General features: G+C 38.8%; 1 protein-coding gene across 3 annotated transcripts in view; it reads right to left on the reverse strand.

The window, feature by feature from the left end:
- Positions 1–19,362, reverse strand: part of slc4a10b (solute carrier family 4 member 10b) — a 35,799-nt gene that overhangs the window by 5,649 nt on the left and 10,788 nt on the right. For 2 of the 3 annotated variants that reach the window (XM_079464249.1, XM_079464251.1), the window contains 17 exons: positions 18,425–18,568; positions 17,509–17,647; positions 16,331–16,491; positions 14,754–14,942; positions 11,173–11,261; positions 10,382–10,539; positions 9,872–9,959; positions 8,678–8,824; positions 7,953–8,047; positions 6,556–6,730; positions 6,143–6,276; positions 2,811–3,056; positions 2,634–2,739; positions 2,190–2,351; positions 1,961–2,074; positions 416–577; positions 73–324 (listed from right to left, as the gene is read on the reverse strand). In XM_079464249.1, the coding sequence (XP_079320375.1) occupies positions 73–324; positions 416–577; positions 1,961–2,074; positions 2,190–2,351; positions 2,634–2,739; positions 2,811–3,056; positions 6,143–6,276; positions 6,556–6,730; positions 7,953–8,047; positions 8,678–8,824; positions 9,872–9,959; positions 10,382–10,539; positions 11,173–11,261; positions 14,754–14,942; positions 16,331–16,491; positions 17,509–17,647; positions 18,425–18,568 (2,561 nt within the window). Of the gene's footprint in view, positions 1–72; positions 325–415; positions 578–1,960; positions 2,075–2,189; positions 2,352–2,633; positions 2,740–2,810; positions 3,057–6,142; positions 6,277–6,555; positions 6,731–7,952; positions 8,048–8,677; positions 8,825–9,871; positions 9,960–10,381; positions 10,540–11,172; positions 11,262–14,753; positions 14,943–16,330; positions 16,492–17,508; positions 17,675–18,424; positions 18,569–19,362 lie in introns of all 3 variants that reach the window. The other variant, XM_079464250.1, reaches the window with a different exon arrangement.

Below are 19,362 nucleotides of genomic sequence, written 5' to 3' on the forward strand. Positions count from 1 at the left end.
AAGGTTGAAAAATGGGATTACGGTGATTGGGACCTTTAAGAAGTGATAACAGGTTACTATACAGCTGCAGACCTTCAGCACTGAGGTCATGAAGACAGAGCAGCCCATGAGGAGAAAGATCATGAGTCCGGTCACACGCTGCTCTCGAATGCCGAGAAACTTCGGCTGCTCCCCGGGTGCCGAACACTCCGACTCTAGTTTCAGACTGTTCACGTGAGAGATGGACAGCACGGTCGCAGCCACAAACCACGGCAGTCCCATCAGAGAGCAGACGCCCAGCATCACGCCCACCACAAACAGATCCAGGTGATACCCACAGCCTTTCTGTAGGGACCGAGATTGAAAGAGATGACATTATACTAATGAACAAAGCAAATATATTGATGACAGTAGAACGTTTCATAACATTTCAAACCTTCAGCTTGTGTTCCTTTCTGTTGATGATTACAGCTGTGATCTGCTGGTCCATAAAGATGAGGATGGTGCAGAGGAGAGCAGGAATGACCGTGATCACACACGTCCACCACGGGTTCGGACCCAAGGGGTTAACAAACCAGCCGCGGTCATCTCGGGTCGGCTGAAAATATGTTGGAAGACAAAGTAAGATTGTTAAAACATATAACCTCTAGTCTTAAAGATGCATGTGAATACAGGATCTTTATAAAGTGTTCGGGTGATTAGGCCACACTTAAAAGCTATTTAATAATATTGTGTAGAAAAGAAAATATGAAACAGTGATTATTTCCTACAGAACGCACAAACCTTTCAGGCACAACTTGTCATTTTACGAGTTTTTTTTAAATCCACATGAAAGCAAAAGGTTTACTATGACACCAAGGGGAACTGATGCTATACAATCCCTAAAAATGTTCACAAAAGTAAAGTTAGTTGCAATGTTTTTCCTTAAAACATTTGCAAATGGGGCACAAAAATCATCAAAAGGAAAAACAGTATTATTTTTAACCAAATGGAAAATAAAATGTAAGCATAAAAAAAATCAAGATACAACTGCTTCAACATGTCTTCTTTTGGAAATGATTCAATAATTAGGTTAAAAAACTGGAAAATCAGTAAAATGAGTAGACACCCGTGACCTCATTACATCAGTATTACTGCACCATTGTAGTGTTGCTGAGTCTGTGTTGCTTGGCAACCACTCTGCTTCTGGAGCCGGTCGCACCAGCAGTGCGTAACTTACAACTTACCCTTGTTTTGACTTAAATGGACACAAAGTTACAACTTACGCACTACTAAATATTTTTGAGTCGGACCATTCAACTTACATAAAACTAAATATTCACAGAAGCCTCACGTCAGGAGTAACTGTAGGAATAAATAGCAGACTCACTGAACTAACTAAGCTCCAGTCCTAGCTTTGCAATTTTTGTGTGTCTGACTGTGTTGTGCCCGTCAAAATAAAATGTTATATTTTATTGGCGGTTGGCAGTAAAAGGAAATCACCCGTATTACATGTCATTTACTATGATTTCATTGTGCTGTATTGTATTTAATCTGCATTTGTTTATTAATCTTATTTTATTTAATATTGAATAAATTACCTAATATGTTATTCATGATTAGGTAGTATTCTAGTTAATAAAATTAAATTTTTAACGTTATAATGTGAGAAAAATCTTTTTTTTGTATCAAAATCATTACATTTTTGTTGCAAAGTGTTTATTTAATGAAACCTTGCTAGGTATATGGGGATAAATATATGTTGCATAAAGTCGAGCCTTAAGGCCTTAAGTCCCTCAAAGGGGTGCTAATATTACCCTCCACTGTTTTATTGCATATTTCATCTATTGAATGTTCAATTATATATCTCTTTTTCCAAGTTTATAAAATTCCTAGAAATAATTATCCTGCCCCATTTGTGACAAAATCCAATTACACCATGCTTTAAAATTTCCATTAAACTACATTTTTATTTAATTGTATGTACTAGTCAGACACATACCTTAAACTCATTGGGAACCTGCAGTTTGGGTGAAGGCACCCCTATAGCATAGTCCATCAGAACCATTGTAACAATAGTGATGAAGACTGCAAAATCACTGATGATGGATCTCACCTGCAGAAAACATGCATTAGGCTGCAGTAACACTAGGGGGCGCCAGTGCACAAACATCTACACCAGTCAAGGGTTATAAAGATTCACTGCGGTGAGGAGAGAATAACCACAGTACCTTCGTGGGAAAGTAACGGCTGGTCTTGAATTCTTTGAGGAAAGCTGACATGGCCACGGTGGAGAAGAACAGAACCACAGACCAGAAGAGAACATCCGGAATGTACGGACCATGAGGACCACAAGCAGACCCCACAAATTCTCCTTTCTTCTCAATGCAGTCCTGAAATGTGTTAGACAGAAAACATTTTTTTTTCAATTTAATAAATGTTTTAACATGATCATTTTGTTAGTTACTCATTGCAAGGAAGGCGATGCAAATATTCTAAGATAAAGATTAAATACTATATAATCCCCCTTCACCACTGGGTTTAATTCCAAGGGAATGCGCATACTGATGAGATAAGGATCTTAAAATGTCTGTTGCATAATGTACTGGATAACATTATGTACTGTTTACATTTTATGTAATGTACGTCCATCACACTCCTCTGGCCAGACTGACCTGAACCTCCAAAGCCTCCCAGTAGATCTCAGAAGCAGAAATGTTATTTTTCTCCCAGTACTGGAGAGTGGCATTACTGGGGCTTTCAGGCTCAATACAGGAACATCTGTAGAAACACAATCATTACAAATACAAGAAAATAACACACCGGGCCATATTATAGTCCATTTAACTCACCTGTATGAAGTCAGTTTCTCCAGATTGTTGTCCATGTTGATGGGATACGTCTCACCGAGATGTATGAGCTTCTCCAAGGCCTCATATATAAAGATGATGCAGATAAGCGAGGCGAAGGCCTCCTCTGTAAAGCGGGTTATGTAGCACACCAGGGAACTGGCGTCAGTGGCCACCAGCAGCAGACAGAGGAAGGCCGTCCACAGCCCGATACACGCCCTGAGGGACAAGTACGACAGCCCATATTCCCTGCAAACAGAGAGCCCATGAGCTGAAGGTTATCTAGGCCATATGTGGCTACTTCATAGGGCACCGCCAGCTAGTTGCTAGTTTGTTCTGACTTTGTAGGTTATTCTGGCTGGTTCAACAGGTTTTAGTCTGTGGTTGCTATGGTATTCTAGGTTGTGGGTGGTTACTAGGGCATTGCCAGTGGGTTGCTTGTTTGTTCTGGCTGGTAAGGCCTTGGTATGTGTTTGCTGCGGTTTTCTAGTCTCTATGTGGTTTATATGGCCTTGGAATTTGGTTGCTATGGTATTTTAAGTTTTCGGGGGTTGCTAAGACATTGCCAGCTAGTTGCTAGGGCCTTGGTACATGGTTGTTACGGTATTCTAGATTCTATGTGGTTCTAAGTCTGTGGTTGCTTTGGTATTCTAGGTTCTGGGTGGTTACTAGGGCATTGGGAGCGAGCTAGTGGGTTTTTCTAGCTGGTTCAACAGGCTTTAGTCTGTGGTTGCTATGATTAGATTAGATTAGATTCAACTTTATTGTCATTACACATATACAAGTACAGTGTAACGAAATGTTGTTTAGGTCTAACCAGAAGTGCAGTTAGCAAGTGCAGGATATACAGTTAGAATAAATACAGAATACAATAGTGAGAATATAATACAGTGGGCATGGACTATAAAAATATTTTGCAGTAGGTGTGTTCTATGAAAATATGACAGTAGGTATATACTATGAACAATATATACAGATGGCTATATACTATGAACATTAATGTACAGGTGGATATGAACAGATAATAATTTAGACTAAAATAGTGCAAGTGACTTAGGTATGCATAAATTATTGACATTGGCTATTAAAGTTGCAGTGCAATAGGTGAGTTAATGCAGTTGTTGAAGTAACAGTGCAGTGGATGAGTTAATGCAGTTATTAAAGTTACGGTGCAGTATATGAGTTAATGCAGTTAATAGGTTGCAGTCCAGAAGATGAGTTAATGCAGTTAATAAGGTTACAGAGCAGTAGATTAGTTAATGCAGTTATTAATGTTACAGTGCAATTGATGAGTAGATGCAGTTAATAGGGTTACAGTGCAATTGATTAGTTAATGCAGTTATTGAAGTTATAGTGCAATTGATGAGTAGATGCAGTTAATAGTTACCGTGCAGTTGGTTAGTTAATGCAGTTATTGAAGTTACAGTGCAGTAGATGACTAGATGCAGTTAATAGAATTACAGTGCAGTAGATAGGTTAATGCAGTTATGGAAGTGGTCCATTAGTGCAAATGAGCATTCAGTTAAATATTCCTGGTGTGCAAGTGAGCAGTATAGAGTGCAAATGATGCTGTGTGTGTGTAAACAGTCCGGTAGAGCAGATACATGAAGTACTGGTGTGTACAGTTCAGTCATGCATGCAGCCCTGTAGTGCAATGTAAACAATGTTGTAGCAGCATTGGAGTTAAGGGTATGAGAGGTAGTGGAATCAGTGGGGGGCAGAGTTCAATAATGAAACAGCTCTGGGAAAAAAGCTGTTTCTTAGTCTGCTGGTTCTTGTCCGGAGGCACCGGAAGCGCCTACCAGAAGGCAGGAGAGTAAACAGTCTATGAGCGGGGTGAGAGGAGTCCTTGAGAATGCTGCGAGCTCGACGCAGACAGCGTTTCTTCTGGATGTCCTCAATGGGAGAAAGTGTAGTCCCTGTGATGCGCTGGGCTGTTTTCACCACCCGCTGCAGTGCCTTGCGCTCAGCAACAGAACAGTTCCCGTACCAGACTGTGACACAGTTGGTCAGGATGCTCTCTATCGTGCAGCGATAGAAGTTCACCAGGATAGTTGAAGACAGTTGGTTCTTCTTCAGTGTCCTCAGAAAGAAGAGACGCTGGTGAGCCTTCTTGACCAGGCATGAGGTGTTGGTGGTCCAGGACAGGTCCTCCGAAATGTGAGTCCCCAGGAACTTAAAACTGGAAACACGTTCAACATCCATTCCATTAATGTGGACGGGGTCGTGTGTGTCTCCTTTTGCCTTCCTGAAGTCCACGATGATCTCCTTTGTCTTGGAGGTGTTAAGGAGCAGGTTGTTGTCTGAGCACCATATGGCCAGGTGCCGGACCTCCTCCCTGTATGCAGTCTCATCGTTGTTGCTGATGAGACCAATCACTGTTGTATCGTCTGCAAACTTGATGTAGGAGTTAGATCCGTTCACAGGCCTGCAGTCGAGTGTGAAAAGGGAGTAGAGAAAGGGGCTCAGTACGCAGCCCTGTGGTACACCAGTGTTGAGGGTGGTGGTGGTGGAGCAGATGGGGCCTAACCTAACAATCTGAGTCCTGTTCGTCAGGAAGTCCATAATCCAATTGCAGGTAGGGTTGTTGATGCCTAGGTTTCCAAGTTTGACTATTAGCTTGGAAGGGATGACGGTATTGAAAGCAGAGCTGAAGTCTACAAACAGCATACGTGCATAAGTGTCCTTATTGTCCAGATGTGTGAGCACGGAGTGCAGCGCCATGGACACTGCATCATCTGTGCTCCTATTGTTTCGATTCGAAATTGGTATGGGTCCAGTGTGAGTGGTAGAGAGTCCTTTAGGTGTGCCAGGAACAGCCGCTCAAAGCACTTCATGACAATTGGTGTGAGTGCTACCGGGCGGTAGTCGTTCAGGCACTTCGGGTTTGAATTTTTTGGGATGGGCACAATGGAGGTGGGTTTAAAACATGCACCTTACCTATGGTATTCTAGGTTGTGCGTGGTTACTAGGCCATTGCCAGTGAGTTGCTAGGTTGTTCTGGATGGTTGCTAGGGCTTGATATGGGGTTGCTATAATGGCGATGTTGTTCTGTCTGGTTGTTAGGGCCTTGGTAGGTGCTTGCTATGGTGTTCTGGGTGGTTGCTAGGGCATTGCCTGCTTGTTGTCTGAGGAATCTGGCCTATTGCCGGCTGCTAAGGTGTTTGAGATGACATGCCGTTTCACAAACCAATACAATTTATTAAGTACAAGAAAGATCATTATATTCTCCTTCATAGACAAACACATACATCAATACAATCCTTCAGTGTGAAATCTGTCGTAACAGTCATGTATGCACTAAGAAATATAACACGGGATGATATTTGACATACTTGCAGAATTTGTAGAGTATCTTTTCAAACACCAGGACAGGTCCAGTGCTGCCCAGTATAGTGAGAGGCTGGCCAGCAAACAGCGAATAAGCAATCCCAGTCATAGAGGCACCAAACAGAGACTCCATGGCACTCTGATAATACAGTATATCACACAGAAATCGCTATAATAATCAAAATCATCAATAAAGACACATTTTGAGGAATCAAACGACATTGAACCCCAATGACTTCCACTGTGCAATATTGACACTGAACCCCTGAGACATTTCTCCAAATATCTTCTTTTGTGTTATACGGAAGAAATCGTCACATACAGGTTTGATTGACATGAGAATGAATAAAAAATGACACTGTTCCTTTAAATATATACAGTGTTTCTGTGTGGATGTTTGAAGATGTGCATGTCTTACTATGCGTCCCTCCGTGGCTTCACCCAGCAGTCCTCCGAAGGTGATAACAGGGGACATACAGGCGCAGTACAGAAACAGAAAAGAGGCCAAACACTGAAGACTGAGCGCATCCGTGAAATCAGATAAGAAATGTGGAACCTTTCTCTTCACATCCAGAAACAATCCACCAAACAGCCTGACAGAAAAACAAAGCACAGACACAGAAGATTACTGTTATTGCCCTTGGAGCTTCTGAATGAGGCGGAAAACTGGCTTACAGTCAATGTGGTGATTTACATTCATAGAGAGACTTTAAACACAGTATAAAAACACTCGCCAAGCATCAAAAGCAAGTCAAAATTGGCTTTGGTAAATGAAACAAATTTGGTAAAGGAGTCACTTGCCAGTTGGCTGGTGACTTTAGAGATGCAAAAATAAACAGTTAAGTAAAACTGAATGAATGATAATTTTACCATTACATGTCAAATTAGCATTTTTTAAGCATTACACTCACTGTGCTGTAAAGATGTGATTGAAGTACATTTTTAAGCAATGGAAATAAGCTATGAAGTTTGTAAAAAATTGTACAAACCTAAAGCTCACATCCGAACTTAAAAATATACAAAAGATGAAACCTTAAGAGAAGCCACTGAGATGAATGTACGATTAGGACAGAAATATTCGTAAGGGTTGATCAGACATGATCGCTGAAAACCATTTGGGACAAAAGAGCCATCTGAGAACAGAAGGGATTATTGTTGTGAGAAGAGAGAAAGTCAGTCAAAGTTGTGAAAACTGTCACTCAACGGGAAGAGTGTGACCAAATGTCAAACATGGCGTCCGTCCAGTTCACTGGAGAGTTGAAAACCTGGTCCTCGGTGGCACGGAACGAAACCATCAATATTCTGCTGTTTAATTTGTCACTTTTATGTTTTAAATGAAGAAGAGTCATGTGACCTTTAACATAATTTGTTGAGGAATATTTTATTGCCCAGGTGTTGCTTCTAAATATCATTGGGGGAAACTAAATTAGACATGAATGAGAAAGTTGTTGACATACAGAATATAGAGCTAGATTTCAAAATAGTATATGATGAGATATGTTGAGGATTTCTAGGACTTTTAATGCAGACTGTTGTCAAATCGGACCACAACTTACAAATGTTTGAGATCTATTTCATCTAAAACACACGGCTGGGTCAAACATGGACAGTTTCGCGCCAGCGTTTGGGTTTGAAACATGTGAGGGTATATCTCAAAAGCAAGAAACCTCTACAGAAGTCTCTCAAATTGATTTCACTGATATTTCTCCTATTAATGAGATCTCATCTGTGATTTGACTTTCCTAACGGTCTCACAAGAACTGACAAAGCCACACATGACACGTTTACACACGCTCACACACACTCCAGACTGACCTCCCGGTGCGCTGCAGCTCAGGGCCTCCATGACCACCATGTTCTACTGTCTCTGCCAGCTCTCCGTTAGGCACCCCAGGGATCTTCCTTTTCTCCTATCATACCAAACAGAGAGAAAATATAGAGGCCTAAAACACTTCTGTCCCTGCATCAGACATCAGTGGAGATCTGACTAAATTTTTCGCTTGCGATTTTTGGGAGTCTGAATGGATGCTGTTTTGTTTTAAGTCAACTTTGTACAGTGAAGGTTTTTCAAAGATATACAGTTCAACAATAATTTAGATGACTAAAGAGCACAGAAAAACAATCCAAAGCTTTCAGTTTTTTTATTATGCAGCGTTTAATCTTCTCTTTAATATTTTCTATATCGGTTATTTCCATTTAATGCTTGTTTGTAATCTTTCTGATCCGACAGAGACAGATTGCGAGCAGTAAATGTTGCACTTGTACATTATAATCCAAGGATTAATGTATGTATAGTTCACATACTGTAACTGTAGCGGAGAAAATTTACCATTTTAAAGTATAAACATTGTTCTTTCCCATTAACAACCGGAAAGAATTTTATTAAAAACTCTTCAGTAAAATATTTTCATCTAGGCAACAAACCAAACGTTTTTACAAACATACTCTTTTTTTTAAATGTTGTTCAAGTATTTTTATAATTAATAAAAATTGTGGTTTAATGTATTGTGAATAGATGTTTAAAGGCATGTGTTGCTGACCTGAGACGGGACGTTTTTTGGTGGCTCTATCCTGATAGATGGATCCCATTCTCCCGGGGGCAAAACTGTGACCTGGTCAAGAAATTCATCGATTCCAGCAATCAGATCATTGCGATCTTTAGCTTTATAGGCAACGTCATGGAAAACCTGAAAAAGAAAAACATAGCTTTAAATGAACAACATAGCTTTAAATTAGTTTTTCAGAGATTACATTCTCTGCCAGTATGACATATGTGTTTACGTTTCATTCAGAAATGGTCTTTAAGACATGTTGTGCCGTGTTTAATCTCACAGGAATGATCTTCACCACAGTTGATTTGAATGAGATTTTAAGGTTTTTAAGTAAACAATTAATTTAACAATATAATGTATTAATTGTGTTCCTATAGCTCAGTTGGTAGAGCATTGTGTTAGTTTGTGGATTCAATTCCCATGCAAGGTAAGTCATTTCAGATGTGCCTGCCAAATGTGTTCAAAATAGTTCACCCAAAAACTGCTTTTAATTTGCTGTTTACTTACTCACCCCAGGCCATCCGAGATGTAGGGGACATTTCTTCTTGAGTAGAACCATAAAGAAGATAGACACACAATATATGAGAGTATAAGAGAGGCTGCGGATTTACCTTTATCTTCTTAATGGGACTACTCAAGAAGAAATGTCCCTTACATCTCGGATGGCCTGGGGGTGAGTAAATATACAGCAAATTTGAGTTTTTGGGTGAACTATCCCTTTAATGTAGTGCACTTAAAATACAGGAAGCCTGAAAAACTGAATTTATACTCCTCGGCAGCCTGAAGAGCATCTCTTAAGATGTTGCCGTAGCAACACCAACCAGCAGTCTGGCACACGGTGGTTTTCTAGCTCATTAACAGTCATTTGCATGTTATTAGGGCTGTTCTGTATCTTGCCTCGCCACCTTAAGATTAAGTGAGAGAGATTCTGCTGAGCTGCGAGAGACCTCAGGAGTTTTCATGTCAGAAAGAGCTTCAGTCAGGTTAACACCAACTCCAGTAAAGCAATGAGCTCTTTATACGCGTCTCGTCCTCGCACAGCCTCAGTCACCATTCACTTTCATTGGTTCTTGCTTAACTTCACAGAAAGAAAGTGGTGACTGAGGCTGACAGTTGTAAGCATTTGAACTCAACTCTATATCTTTATCTCTGTTTAGAGCCGTAGATAGCATTTATTCTTACCTCATCTGTCATTAACGTTGCGATTGATCTGCCAATTTCGTGATATTGTGCTCCTTTTCCAAGCGGCCCCAGCAAGATGAACAGAAACCTATAACACAATTTTTTTTATTGATCTTATGTCGTGTTTTACAAGCAAGAATCCGTTATGTGTTCACTTCATTCCAGGCTACAATCAAATTGTTTCTTGTTTAAAAAGAAAGTGAAGATGTGTTAAGAACATTGAAACGGATTATTGAGCGGAGAAGGGTCGGATATACTTCAAATTATGATCATGCAAAAGGTTTCAGGAAAACAACCATATGTAAATGTATAAACAATAGCAAAAGTGTGATTTATTCATCCCAACACATGAGGAAAGTAGTTTCTCCCCATTTTATGGAGAATCATTATCCATGTTATGCACACTTATTATATAAATAGTTGTTGTTTATTTATTTGCACCTGGTATCAACCAGAACAGACCTGAAACACATTTTTGGGTCACGTCGTACCAGTTAAAAAGCCAGTCACCTGGTAGTGATGGGAACCTCCGCCAGGCCATTCAGTAGTATGGCGGGAGAAAGACGCACAAACGCCACCACAGGCCTGTCAAGAAACTCCAGCTCACCAACCAAGATATTAGAGGCCTCTGCACCTGGAGGAATCTTCTTCATGAAGTGCAGATCTATCTATACAGAAACAATCAGACATGGGCATTCACAACACACCTGAATGTACATCGGTGAAAAGGTAGGTAGGTAGGTAGGTGGTAGGATGAATGGATTGACGGACAGACTGACAGACAGATAATGCTAAAGGCTGTATGTTATGTTTCATAATGTGATTTCATTTCTCTCCTGTCATGACCCATATGAGCTCAGACAGTACAGCATCTGTTCATGAGATCACAAGCAGAAGACCCGCTTAACACAAGTAACAGTTTCATGTTATGTACAGTAAACCTGACATTAGGTACAATGTGACTTTAAAATCCTAATCCTCCACCCTGAGCAAAGAGCTCTACAGAACTGTAAGTCCTATGTAATTTAAAGGCACAATTCATCGGACAAAAACCTCATCTCCATTTTTCAGGTTCCTCAACCTTTTTTAGAAAACACAAAAGTAGATTTCTGAGCACAGGGACAGCTGATGGTGAATTATAATGCGGTGCTCCAAAAAGGACAAAAATCACCTTTCATGTTTCACCAGGGAATTAATATTCACATGCAAGTGAGTAAATGACAAAACAATTTTGGGTTGAAAATCACTTTGGCCTCTGTGTTATCGTGATGATTGCTTCACAAATTCTTCTGCACTGTTACCTTACTGAAGTCCACTGCGCTGTTCTCACGGCTGACGTCAGTTTTGCCCTCTGTGGTGATGGGATGGGACTGGGGGGAAATCAACTGCCCTGGAGAAATAGAGACATGATACAGCTTGGGTAAAAATTCAGTAGATAGCACTTTTTCCAGAAACCCTGAGAGCCCAATCTAACCATCAATACCACCAATGCTATAGAGCGTCTATCAAAAGTAAAGAAATAATCCTTGAGTCACCCTTGAGTTGATCCAAATCTGTATGCATTTCTCTGTTCTGATGAGCTCAGAGAAAAATCTTTGGAAGAATGCTTATAACCAAACAGTTCTTGGCCACCATTGACAACCATAGTAGGAACATCGCTTTATAAATGTCTTTGTTCTGTTGAACACAAAAGAAGGCATTTTGAAGAATGTAGTAAAGTAAACACCTATAACTACCATCGCCATTTTTCCATCTATGGTAGTCAACGTTGGACAAGAACCATTTGGTTACAAGCATTCTTCCGAATATCTTTGTGTTCATCAGAACAAAGACATTGATACAACTCGAAGGTGAGTAAATGATTTTTATCTTTCTGTGAACTGTCCCTTTAAGATCATGAGTATGATGCCCAGTGAACACACATACTCATAAAAGTTGTTTTGGATAAGACTCAAATGAAACAAATGCATTAATGTAAATTGCATGAATGGGTCAGGTGGTGCTCTGGCTTCAAATACGTCGCATTGGCTGTATCTCAAGATTTCATGTCGAGTCTCATGAGCCTTGAATGATTGAAGAATATGAGCTTATTAGAGATGATTGCAATGGGGGTCTGTTATGATTCCAGACATCTTTCAACCAACACGACTGATTGAAACATATTTAAAAGTAGAAATAATCGGCAGAAAATCAAAGATTGCGCACTACTCTTAAAGCAGACTGAACGTCTCTATGCATGATGCAGCGTCACCAAACCCCTCAGTCACAGACAGGTTGTGTTTATTAGTCATTATCGCTGCTGTTTTAATGTGGCGTTGGCTCGGCACGCAGGGTGAATTAATGCATTAATGATGTTCTGAGCGAAGGGGTCTGGTGGTCTTGCGTGAGCGTGAGCGTGTGGGAAGTTGGCAAACTTCCTAAACATAAGCCTTGTATAAAGGTGATAAATTTCTGCTTAGCCCTCACCTTCCTCTCATATTTAATATATCTGCGAAATAACACTTGTAACTACTGAGACACACAGCATATTAGACATAAAGCACAAATTTTTTGGGGGTACATGCCAATAAATACATTCAGCCAGGATGGACTGAGTTTTTTTTTTACAGAATAAAATGTGTTGCACTGTTGACATTGAATGCAATTAACCTGTTTCCGTGGCATTTGTAGCAAAATTATGGAAAAACAAATGGTAAATGAAAGCGCCAAAAACCCTTTTACTATACTTTTACTATAGTAAAACCATGGTTAACGGAAAAGCTGGTTAGGTCAGATTTTATTGAAGTACTGTTTTGATGTGTTGTCAGAAAAACAGTTCAACATTAAAACTGTTTTTGGCTTTCTTTTTCATTTGAATCATCTTTGGTTTTAAAACCACGTGCACATGCATTTGCAGCAATGGTAATATTGTGCACAATTATAAATAAATTACATTTCAAAACCAATGCTTTTACATCTAACACTTTCCAGTGTGAAACAGCTTCAAAATGCAGAGCAATGCACGTCTGGTGTAGAGACATTTGTTTTTAATATATAGAAGCCCTACTCACTTTTCTGCCAAAAAGTGTATTTACATTCCACCTCTATTTAACATTCAGTGTTTACCACGTGCAACCTATTCCCCAAGATAAACACCTTCACAAGTTATGCTTTAGGAAGATCTACAGAAGAAAGTATCTCAAGTTAAACGTTGCCTGGATCCGAGCCGTCGTCTGTTTCCAGGCGCAAGTTTAGGTTCTGGGTCAGGCGAGTGGATGTGGATGAGGGGGGAAGAGGTGAGGTGACGGAGACACTAGAAGAGCAGCAGAGGAGCCAATATGGAGAGCAGGGTGAGACCTGCCTGTCACCCCCATCAGAATGAACTGATCGCCACAAAGGAGACTTAAAGAGATTAGACGAAGCGCCTGTCAGACACATACACACATATATTTGAAAATGACACAAGACAGCAGAGACAAAGAAACTCTGACAAGTGGAAAAATGACAAGGATATTCATTAAATGTGTGACCCTAGACCACAAAACCAGACATAAGGGTATAAAAGGGCATTTTTTTAATTGAGATGTATGCAACATCTGACTGCTAATTCCAAGCTTTCCATTGATGGATGGTTAATATTTGTAACTAGTGGTAAATCTGGAATCTGAGGAATCAAAACAAATCTAAATATTAAGAAAATCTCCTTTAAAGTGGTCCATCAGAGAAGCTGTTGCAGGCCGTTGCTAAGAAGAAACAGGTTTGTTTTAACACTCTCTATTGGCTTACAGCTGTAATGACGTTGAGGGTAGATGAACCGGAGAGCTTTACATAGATAAAAAACTTGAGCGGGTAATTCCCAAAGAGCGGGCAGCAGCATCCATTAACAAAAATCAAGCTTCGATATATTTAGGTTACAAAATATCTTTATGGAACATTATCTTTACTTAAAATCATATAAATTTTTGTCATTTAAGAACAATTAAAATTTTGAACCGTGCAATGTATTGTTGGTTATTGCTACAATAACCTGTGCACAATTCACATTCACATATTTTAAGACAAGACAAAGATAATGTTTTTAAAATAAAATATTAAAAGTTTGTAAAAAAAAATCTTGACAATTCCTCTAAATAGTATCATAGATATATGATATACTGTATGTTAGATTTAGCGTTAATGTTGGTTAAAATTAGTTTAGTCAGTCCTAAACTAACTAACACATTTTTGGCAAGTATAAACTTTAGATTTTAAACATATGGCCCAAATAACTTTGAACTTTTTTACCTTTTAAGTGAAAACTGTGGGATTATCCCAACTTCAAGATATTGTTTACAACAGTTTTCAGGAATTGTAATTCTTATTTTTAATAACAATAACTTTTTTGTAACATTTTTCTTAAAAGAAAGGGCAGTTAAATTATAATTTTGTGTTTTGGGAATCTTGCCCCTGAACTTGTGATACTCCACAATCATAGCAATGAGTTGGCTTCATGTGGTTGTGTGATAATACCAGTCTGATATTAAATTAAATGCGAGACCAGACACTTATTTACATCCTTTTAGTAAGTAAACAACCATGAAGTGATGGTTAAGTATGACTCTCTCTCTCTCTCTCTCTCATGTGTGTGAACACCAGACAGCATGACTGATGAGAGCCACTACAGCACACAGAGAGTCAGAGTCACAATTTATGATTTATTAACACAGCACACGCTGTCAGTGTCTCTGCATTAACAACTAGTTCTTCTGTTCTGTATTCATCTTCAATCTCACTGCCTTATGATGGCTTTAACAAAATATCTTTCAAATGGTTCACTACCTTTGTCTGAAACATCCCCACGAGCAACCTATGTATAGGTCACCTACAAAAGACTCACATTCACTTTGTTATGGAAAATAAATACCGTTTTTGTCCACGCAGTTGGTCTCAGATTGCCTCTTGCCGATGTCAGCGAACGAGCGGACGATAGGAATCCGATTGGCTAGTTTCTTATGGTTCTGATGGTGATGTTGCTTCAAAAGAGCGTCTTTGATCCTCTTCCGAACATCATCTTCAAGATGTCCAACCAATTCCTGTTGATCCAACACCATGTCTGAAACAGACAACACACAACATAACAGATAAAAACAGTGGATGCACATTTTGTGCAATTTTAAGAGTTGGGAAACAGGGTAAATAAATCAACTTTCATCTACCTGTTAAAGGTTCACTTCAAAATGACAAATCTTTCATCATTTACTCTTATGTTATTCCAAACCTGTATGACGTTCTTTCTTCTGCAGAACACAAAAGAAGATCACTTGTAGAACGTCAATAACCAAACAACATTGACATTTCTCAAAATATCTTCGTTTGTCTAATACAGAAGAGTCATTTACATGTTTCGAATAACATAAGGGTGAATTAATGATGACAGAATACTATACTGTCCAATTAATATTACCATAAAAAATGATTAAGCAATAATTAACAAAATATTCTTTCAGCGTGTTTGTGTCAATTCTAAAATGTGAAATTAATCTCCCGCTATTTTAAGGTGAAGTGTTAATTATTAATTTTTAACCTGAATAATAAATAGAATGATAAATTCCCAACACAGCATTAGTCTTGGTCATGATGTCTGGCTAATGGCTCATGTGATTATTAAAATCATAAAATAGATGTAAGGAAAAAATTTATCTGTGTCTTTTCTCCACATTGACAGAAACGTTGATGGGGATGTTGATAAATCTAAGCGATGAAACAGAGTATAAAGAATTGAAATAATGCTAAATTCACATGCTTCCGAGAGTGTTAAGTTGTGAACACTGTATAATTCATAACTGGATCTTGAATGCGATGAATTTTAACAGCTTCCGTCTTGTCACGTTGTTTGACTCCATTATAAATACTTTAAGCTAATTCACGGCATTCTGGGAAATGAAATGTTCTCTCTTCCTCTATAAAATGCAGATTAATTAAAAATATGTATATATTCATTTCTAGGAGTGAAAAGGTAAACATCCGTATGAAACGCACGTATGTGTGTAGAAGTATGTCAAAGCAACTACAGCAATTATAAAAAATGTATTTGAACTAAAATATCAAATGCATTCTCAGTTTTGAAAAATATGCAAGACTTCCCCAAATGTTGAAATACTGAATCTCAGAAGATGAACTTTTAACATATGGTGCTATTACCTGAGCTTTAAACCATGTGGTACTATACACACGGAGTGAGCTGTCTTACACAAATCCCACCGCGAACGAGGTGTAAAACTGACAGGAACAACCTGATAATTTGACAAAGGCATCACATGCGATTTTAAAATGATGCGGCCTTCTAAAACACTTTCTTTTAGCCAAAGGCAATCCCAGAATGCACTGTAACAAGCTCAGCACAAAACAAACAATCCAACACAGCAGGCGAAACACACATGAGGTTTTGACCTAAGGAGCCATCTTAGAAGCTGGAGCTACAGACATGAAGGTTGTTTTTACCAGCGATCTCCTCCAGAGAACTGGCTCTCATGTCCAGCATGACGGTTCCGTTCAGAATGCAGCTGCGGAGCTCAAAGAGACTGTGAAGAGAGAGAGTGGCCACGTAGGGTTTACTCCACCTCTCCCCCCCGTCCTCCACGTCCTCTTCAAACTTCAGCCACCTGCACAACGAGACACGGACAGAGTTAAAGAGATAGAGACCTGCAGACAGATGCTGAGAATAAATGGTGTTGCAAAATACTGCGGTTTAGATGAAAGCGTCATTGGTTTATAAATGAAAATAAAACATGTGGAATGTATTGCCTCTTCATGTGAGATTGGCCGCCAGCCATTCGGTTTTTAAATCGCCACTTAAAACACATTTTTATTCCTTGGCTTTTAACCCGGCATGAGAATTGTTGTAATTGTCTGGTTGTTGTATTCTGTGTATTTATTTTTTCATGTTAATGTAGAGCACTTTAGTCAACATGGTTGTTTTTAAATGTGCTTTAGAAATAAACTTTGTATTGTATTGTGTTGTATTGTATTGTAAAAAACTGTGCATGTGCAATAGAAAATGTGATGCCATATGACACCGTAGCAACTGTTTTAAAAGATTTATTTAGCCTTGTATGCAAACACAAACAATGGTTGTTATGTTATCCCACTATAGCTCTCTTGGAATAATGCCGCACAACAGATGTAATGTATTAAACACTATTCATGCTTTCAAAAGCAATGTCTGGAGGACATATTTGTACAATATTTGCTTTTAATGAGCCATCAGGTTTGAATAAACCTTTCAAACATGAGGGAAGCGATTTATTTGACAACATTATTTGGCAAACTGTGCGTGAGGTAATATTGCTATACATTTAATATAGAAAAATAATAAAAGCTCACAAAAATGTTTTATATAATAATGATTTTTCTATATCTGAACTTTTCGCCGATATTGTATACCTATAACACTGACACATTACAAAATAATGCCAATTCCTTAACTTATTAATATATAAATAAACAAATAAAAATCATGTTTTGACTTCTTGCTTTTTCAAAAAAACATGTCTGGTAGAATGAATGAAAATCTTTGTGTTTTGATATAATGATCATCTATACACACACAACTGTTCTGCTGCCGGATGTTTTGAGCCAATCACACGACCCTGATGATCTGAGATGACTTGGGCAAGTACCTGGCTGTTTCTCTCCACTCAGCATCTTCTCCCTCGCGGAGACAGATTTCATCCAGCTCAGTGAAGAGGTCGTGTGGCATGTGTTCTTCATCATCATCTTCAGTGCCCAGCAGAAACTGAACCCTCTGTGATGGAGTATCTGTGCCAGAATGCAGAACAGAACCAGCTGCAAAGGCTAGAGGTCACACAACATCAGCATACGGCATCCGAGACCTATTTAAAACGATCATGCTAAACTCATATGCATTAATAAAATGTACATTTTGTGGGTGTACTTTTGTATTTAAATGCCTGGTCCAGTGTACTTCCTTATAAGTGTTTGTTATTGTGATCTTGTTTTAGTCGGTAATCGAACTAATGAATCACTGTAACATCAAACCCTGAATCCCTGACTTCTTTCTGACCTCACTGAATAAAGAGAATATAATTCTAAATACAGTTAAATAAGCAAGTAGTGACATTTGGTAGGCTTTTATTCTGTATTATATCTGAGTCTTCTGCCGCAATTCATGTTCCCTTACAAACTGAGTCATAAGCCTCCGATGGCCTGATAAATGAGCAACATGCACTTACTAACTAGATCACAAAGTGCACAAATTAGAGCGAGAAACAGAGAGAGAGAGAGAGAGCAAGAGAAAGCGAGGGGGAGGAAGGAAGAGAGAGCGAGAGAGAGAGAGAGAGAGAGAGAGAGAGAGAGAGAGCTTCAAAGAAAAACAGTCGAATAGAACAAAGCATCAAAGAGAAAATAAAAATGTGAAAATAACATTCAGTAGAGTAGAGAGTGCTACCGGAAATAATAAAACATAAAAATCTATTTACCACATTTAATATATCTTTATCCCTGTGTGATATGTTTAGTATTATTTGTTGAACAATGAGCGAGACATTTGTCAGATAGAGAAGTAGAGCAGATTACTGTAGGAAGGGGATTCTCGTCCATCCTCGACCCCTGAATCTCTCTCTCTGCTTCTCTTCCTATGTCTGTGTCCATGGTGACGATGTCGTCTGTGGGTTTTCCTTCCAAGAGGAACGTGAACGCCGATATACAGAGTCCTGTGACCTGTTAAAAAAAGCAGACTTAGTCTGTCACAATGCATTACGGTCTTTGAACTTGTTGAAAAGAACGTGTTTGAGAATGCATAAAAAAATTATAAATATATACTTCATTATAAAACAACTTCAAGCATGCAGCTGGGATTTCTTAAATGATGTCTAAGAAGGCACTTGAAACGTTGTTCAGGAGATAAACTGGTTACACATTGAATGTCTGAATAGTACATTTTTAACATTTAATCAAAATAAATGTTTTGTGTCAAATATGAATATTTCCGAATGGGAGTATTTTTCCACAGGAAGTTAAAAACAGACATTATTCATTGTAATCCTAGATCAGATTTCCAGACATCAGCATGTGAATGAGAGAGAGAATTGAACCACCTGGACCACTAAATGACACTCACAGAAAGCTTTTTTATCAGATTTTATCATCGAGGCTGAGACGTAACATCTGTTCATGGGCTTACATGGAAACACACACAGATGCGGAGCTTTTAAAGTATATTAGTGAGGACCTCTGAGAGACACAATGCTTTTCATTCTGAGATATTTATTATACCCGACACTTCAGACGATCCTGTTGACATTATTGGATTCAAAGGGAAATGTACACACGCACACACAAATATACGATATAAAGCCTTTATATGTTTAAAATGAAAATAACTTCTGGCGAGTTTTAAAGTTTTGGTGGTTAATGTTGGGATGAGATGAAGGCTTATATTACATCTATATATTATCTTGGTCTCTTTGCGTTATATAACATCCGATAAGGAGCAATACATCCTCCTGCACTGG

Source organism: Barbatula barbatula (assembly GCF_947034865.1).
Source record: "Barbatula barbatula genome assembly, chromosome: 9".
NCBI classification, from domain to species: Eukaryota; Metazoa; Chordata; class Actinopteri; order Cypriniformes; family Nemacheilidae; genus Barbatula; species Barbatula barbatula.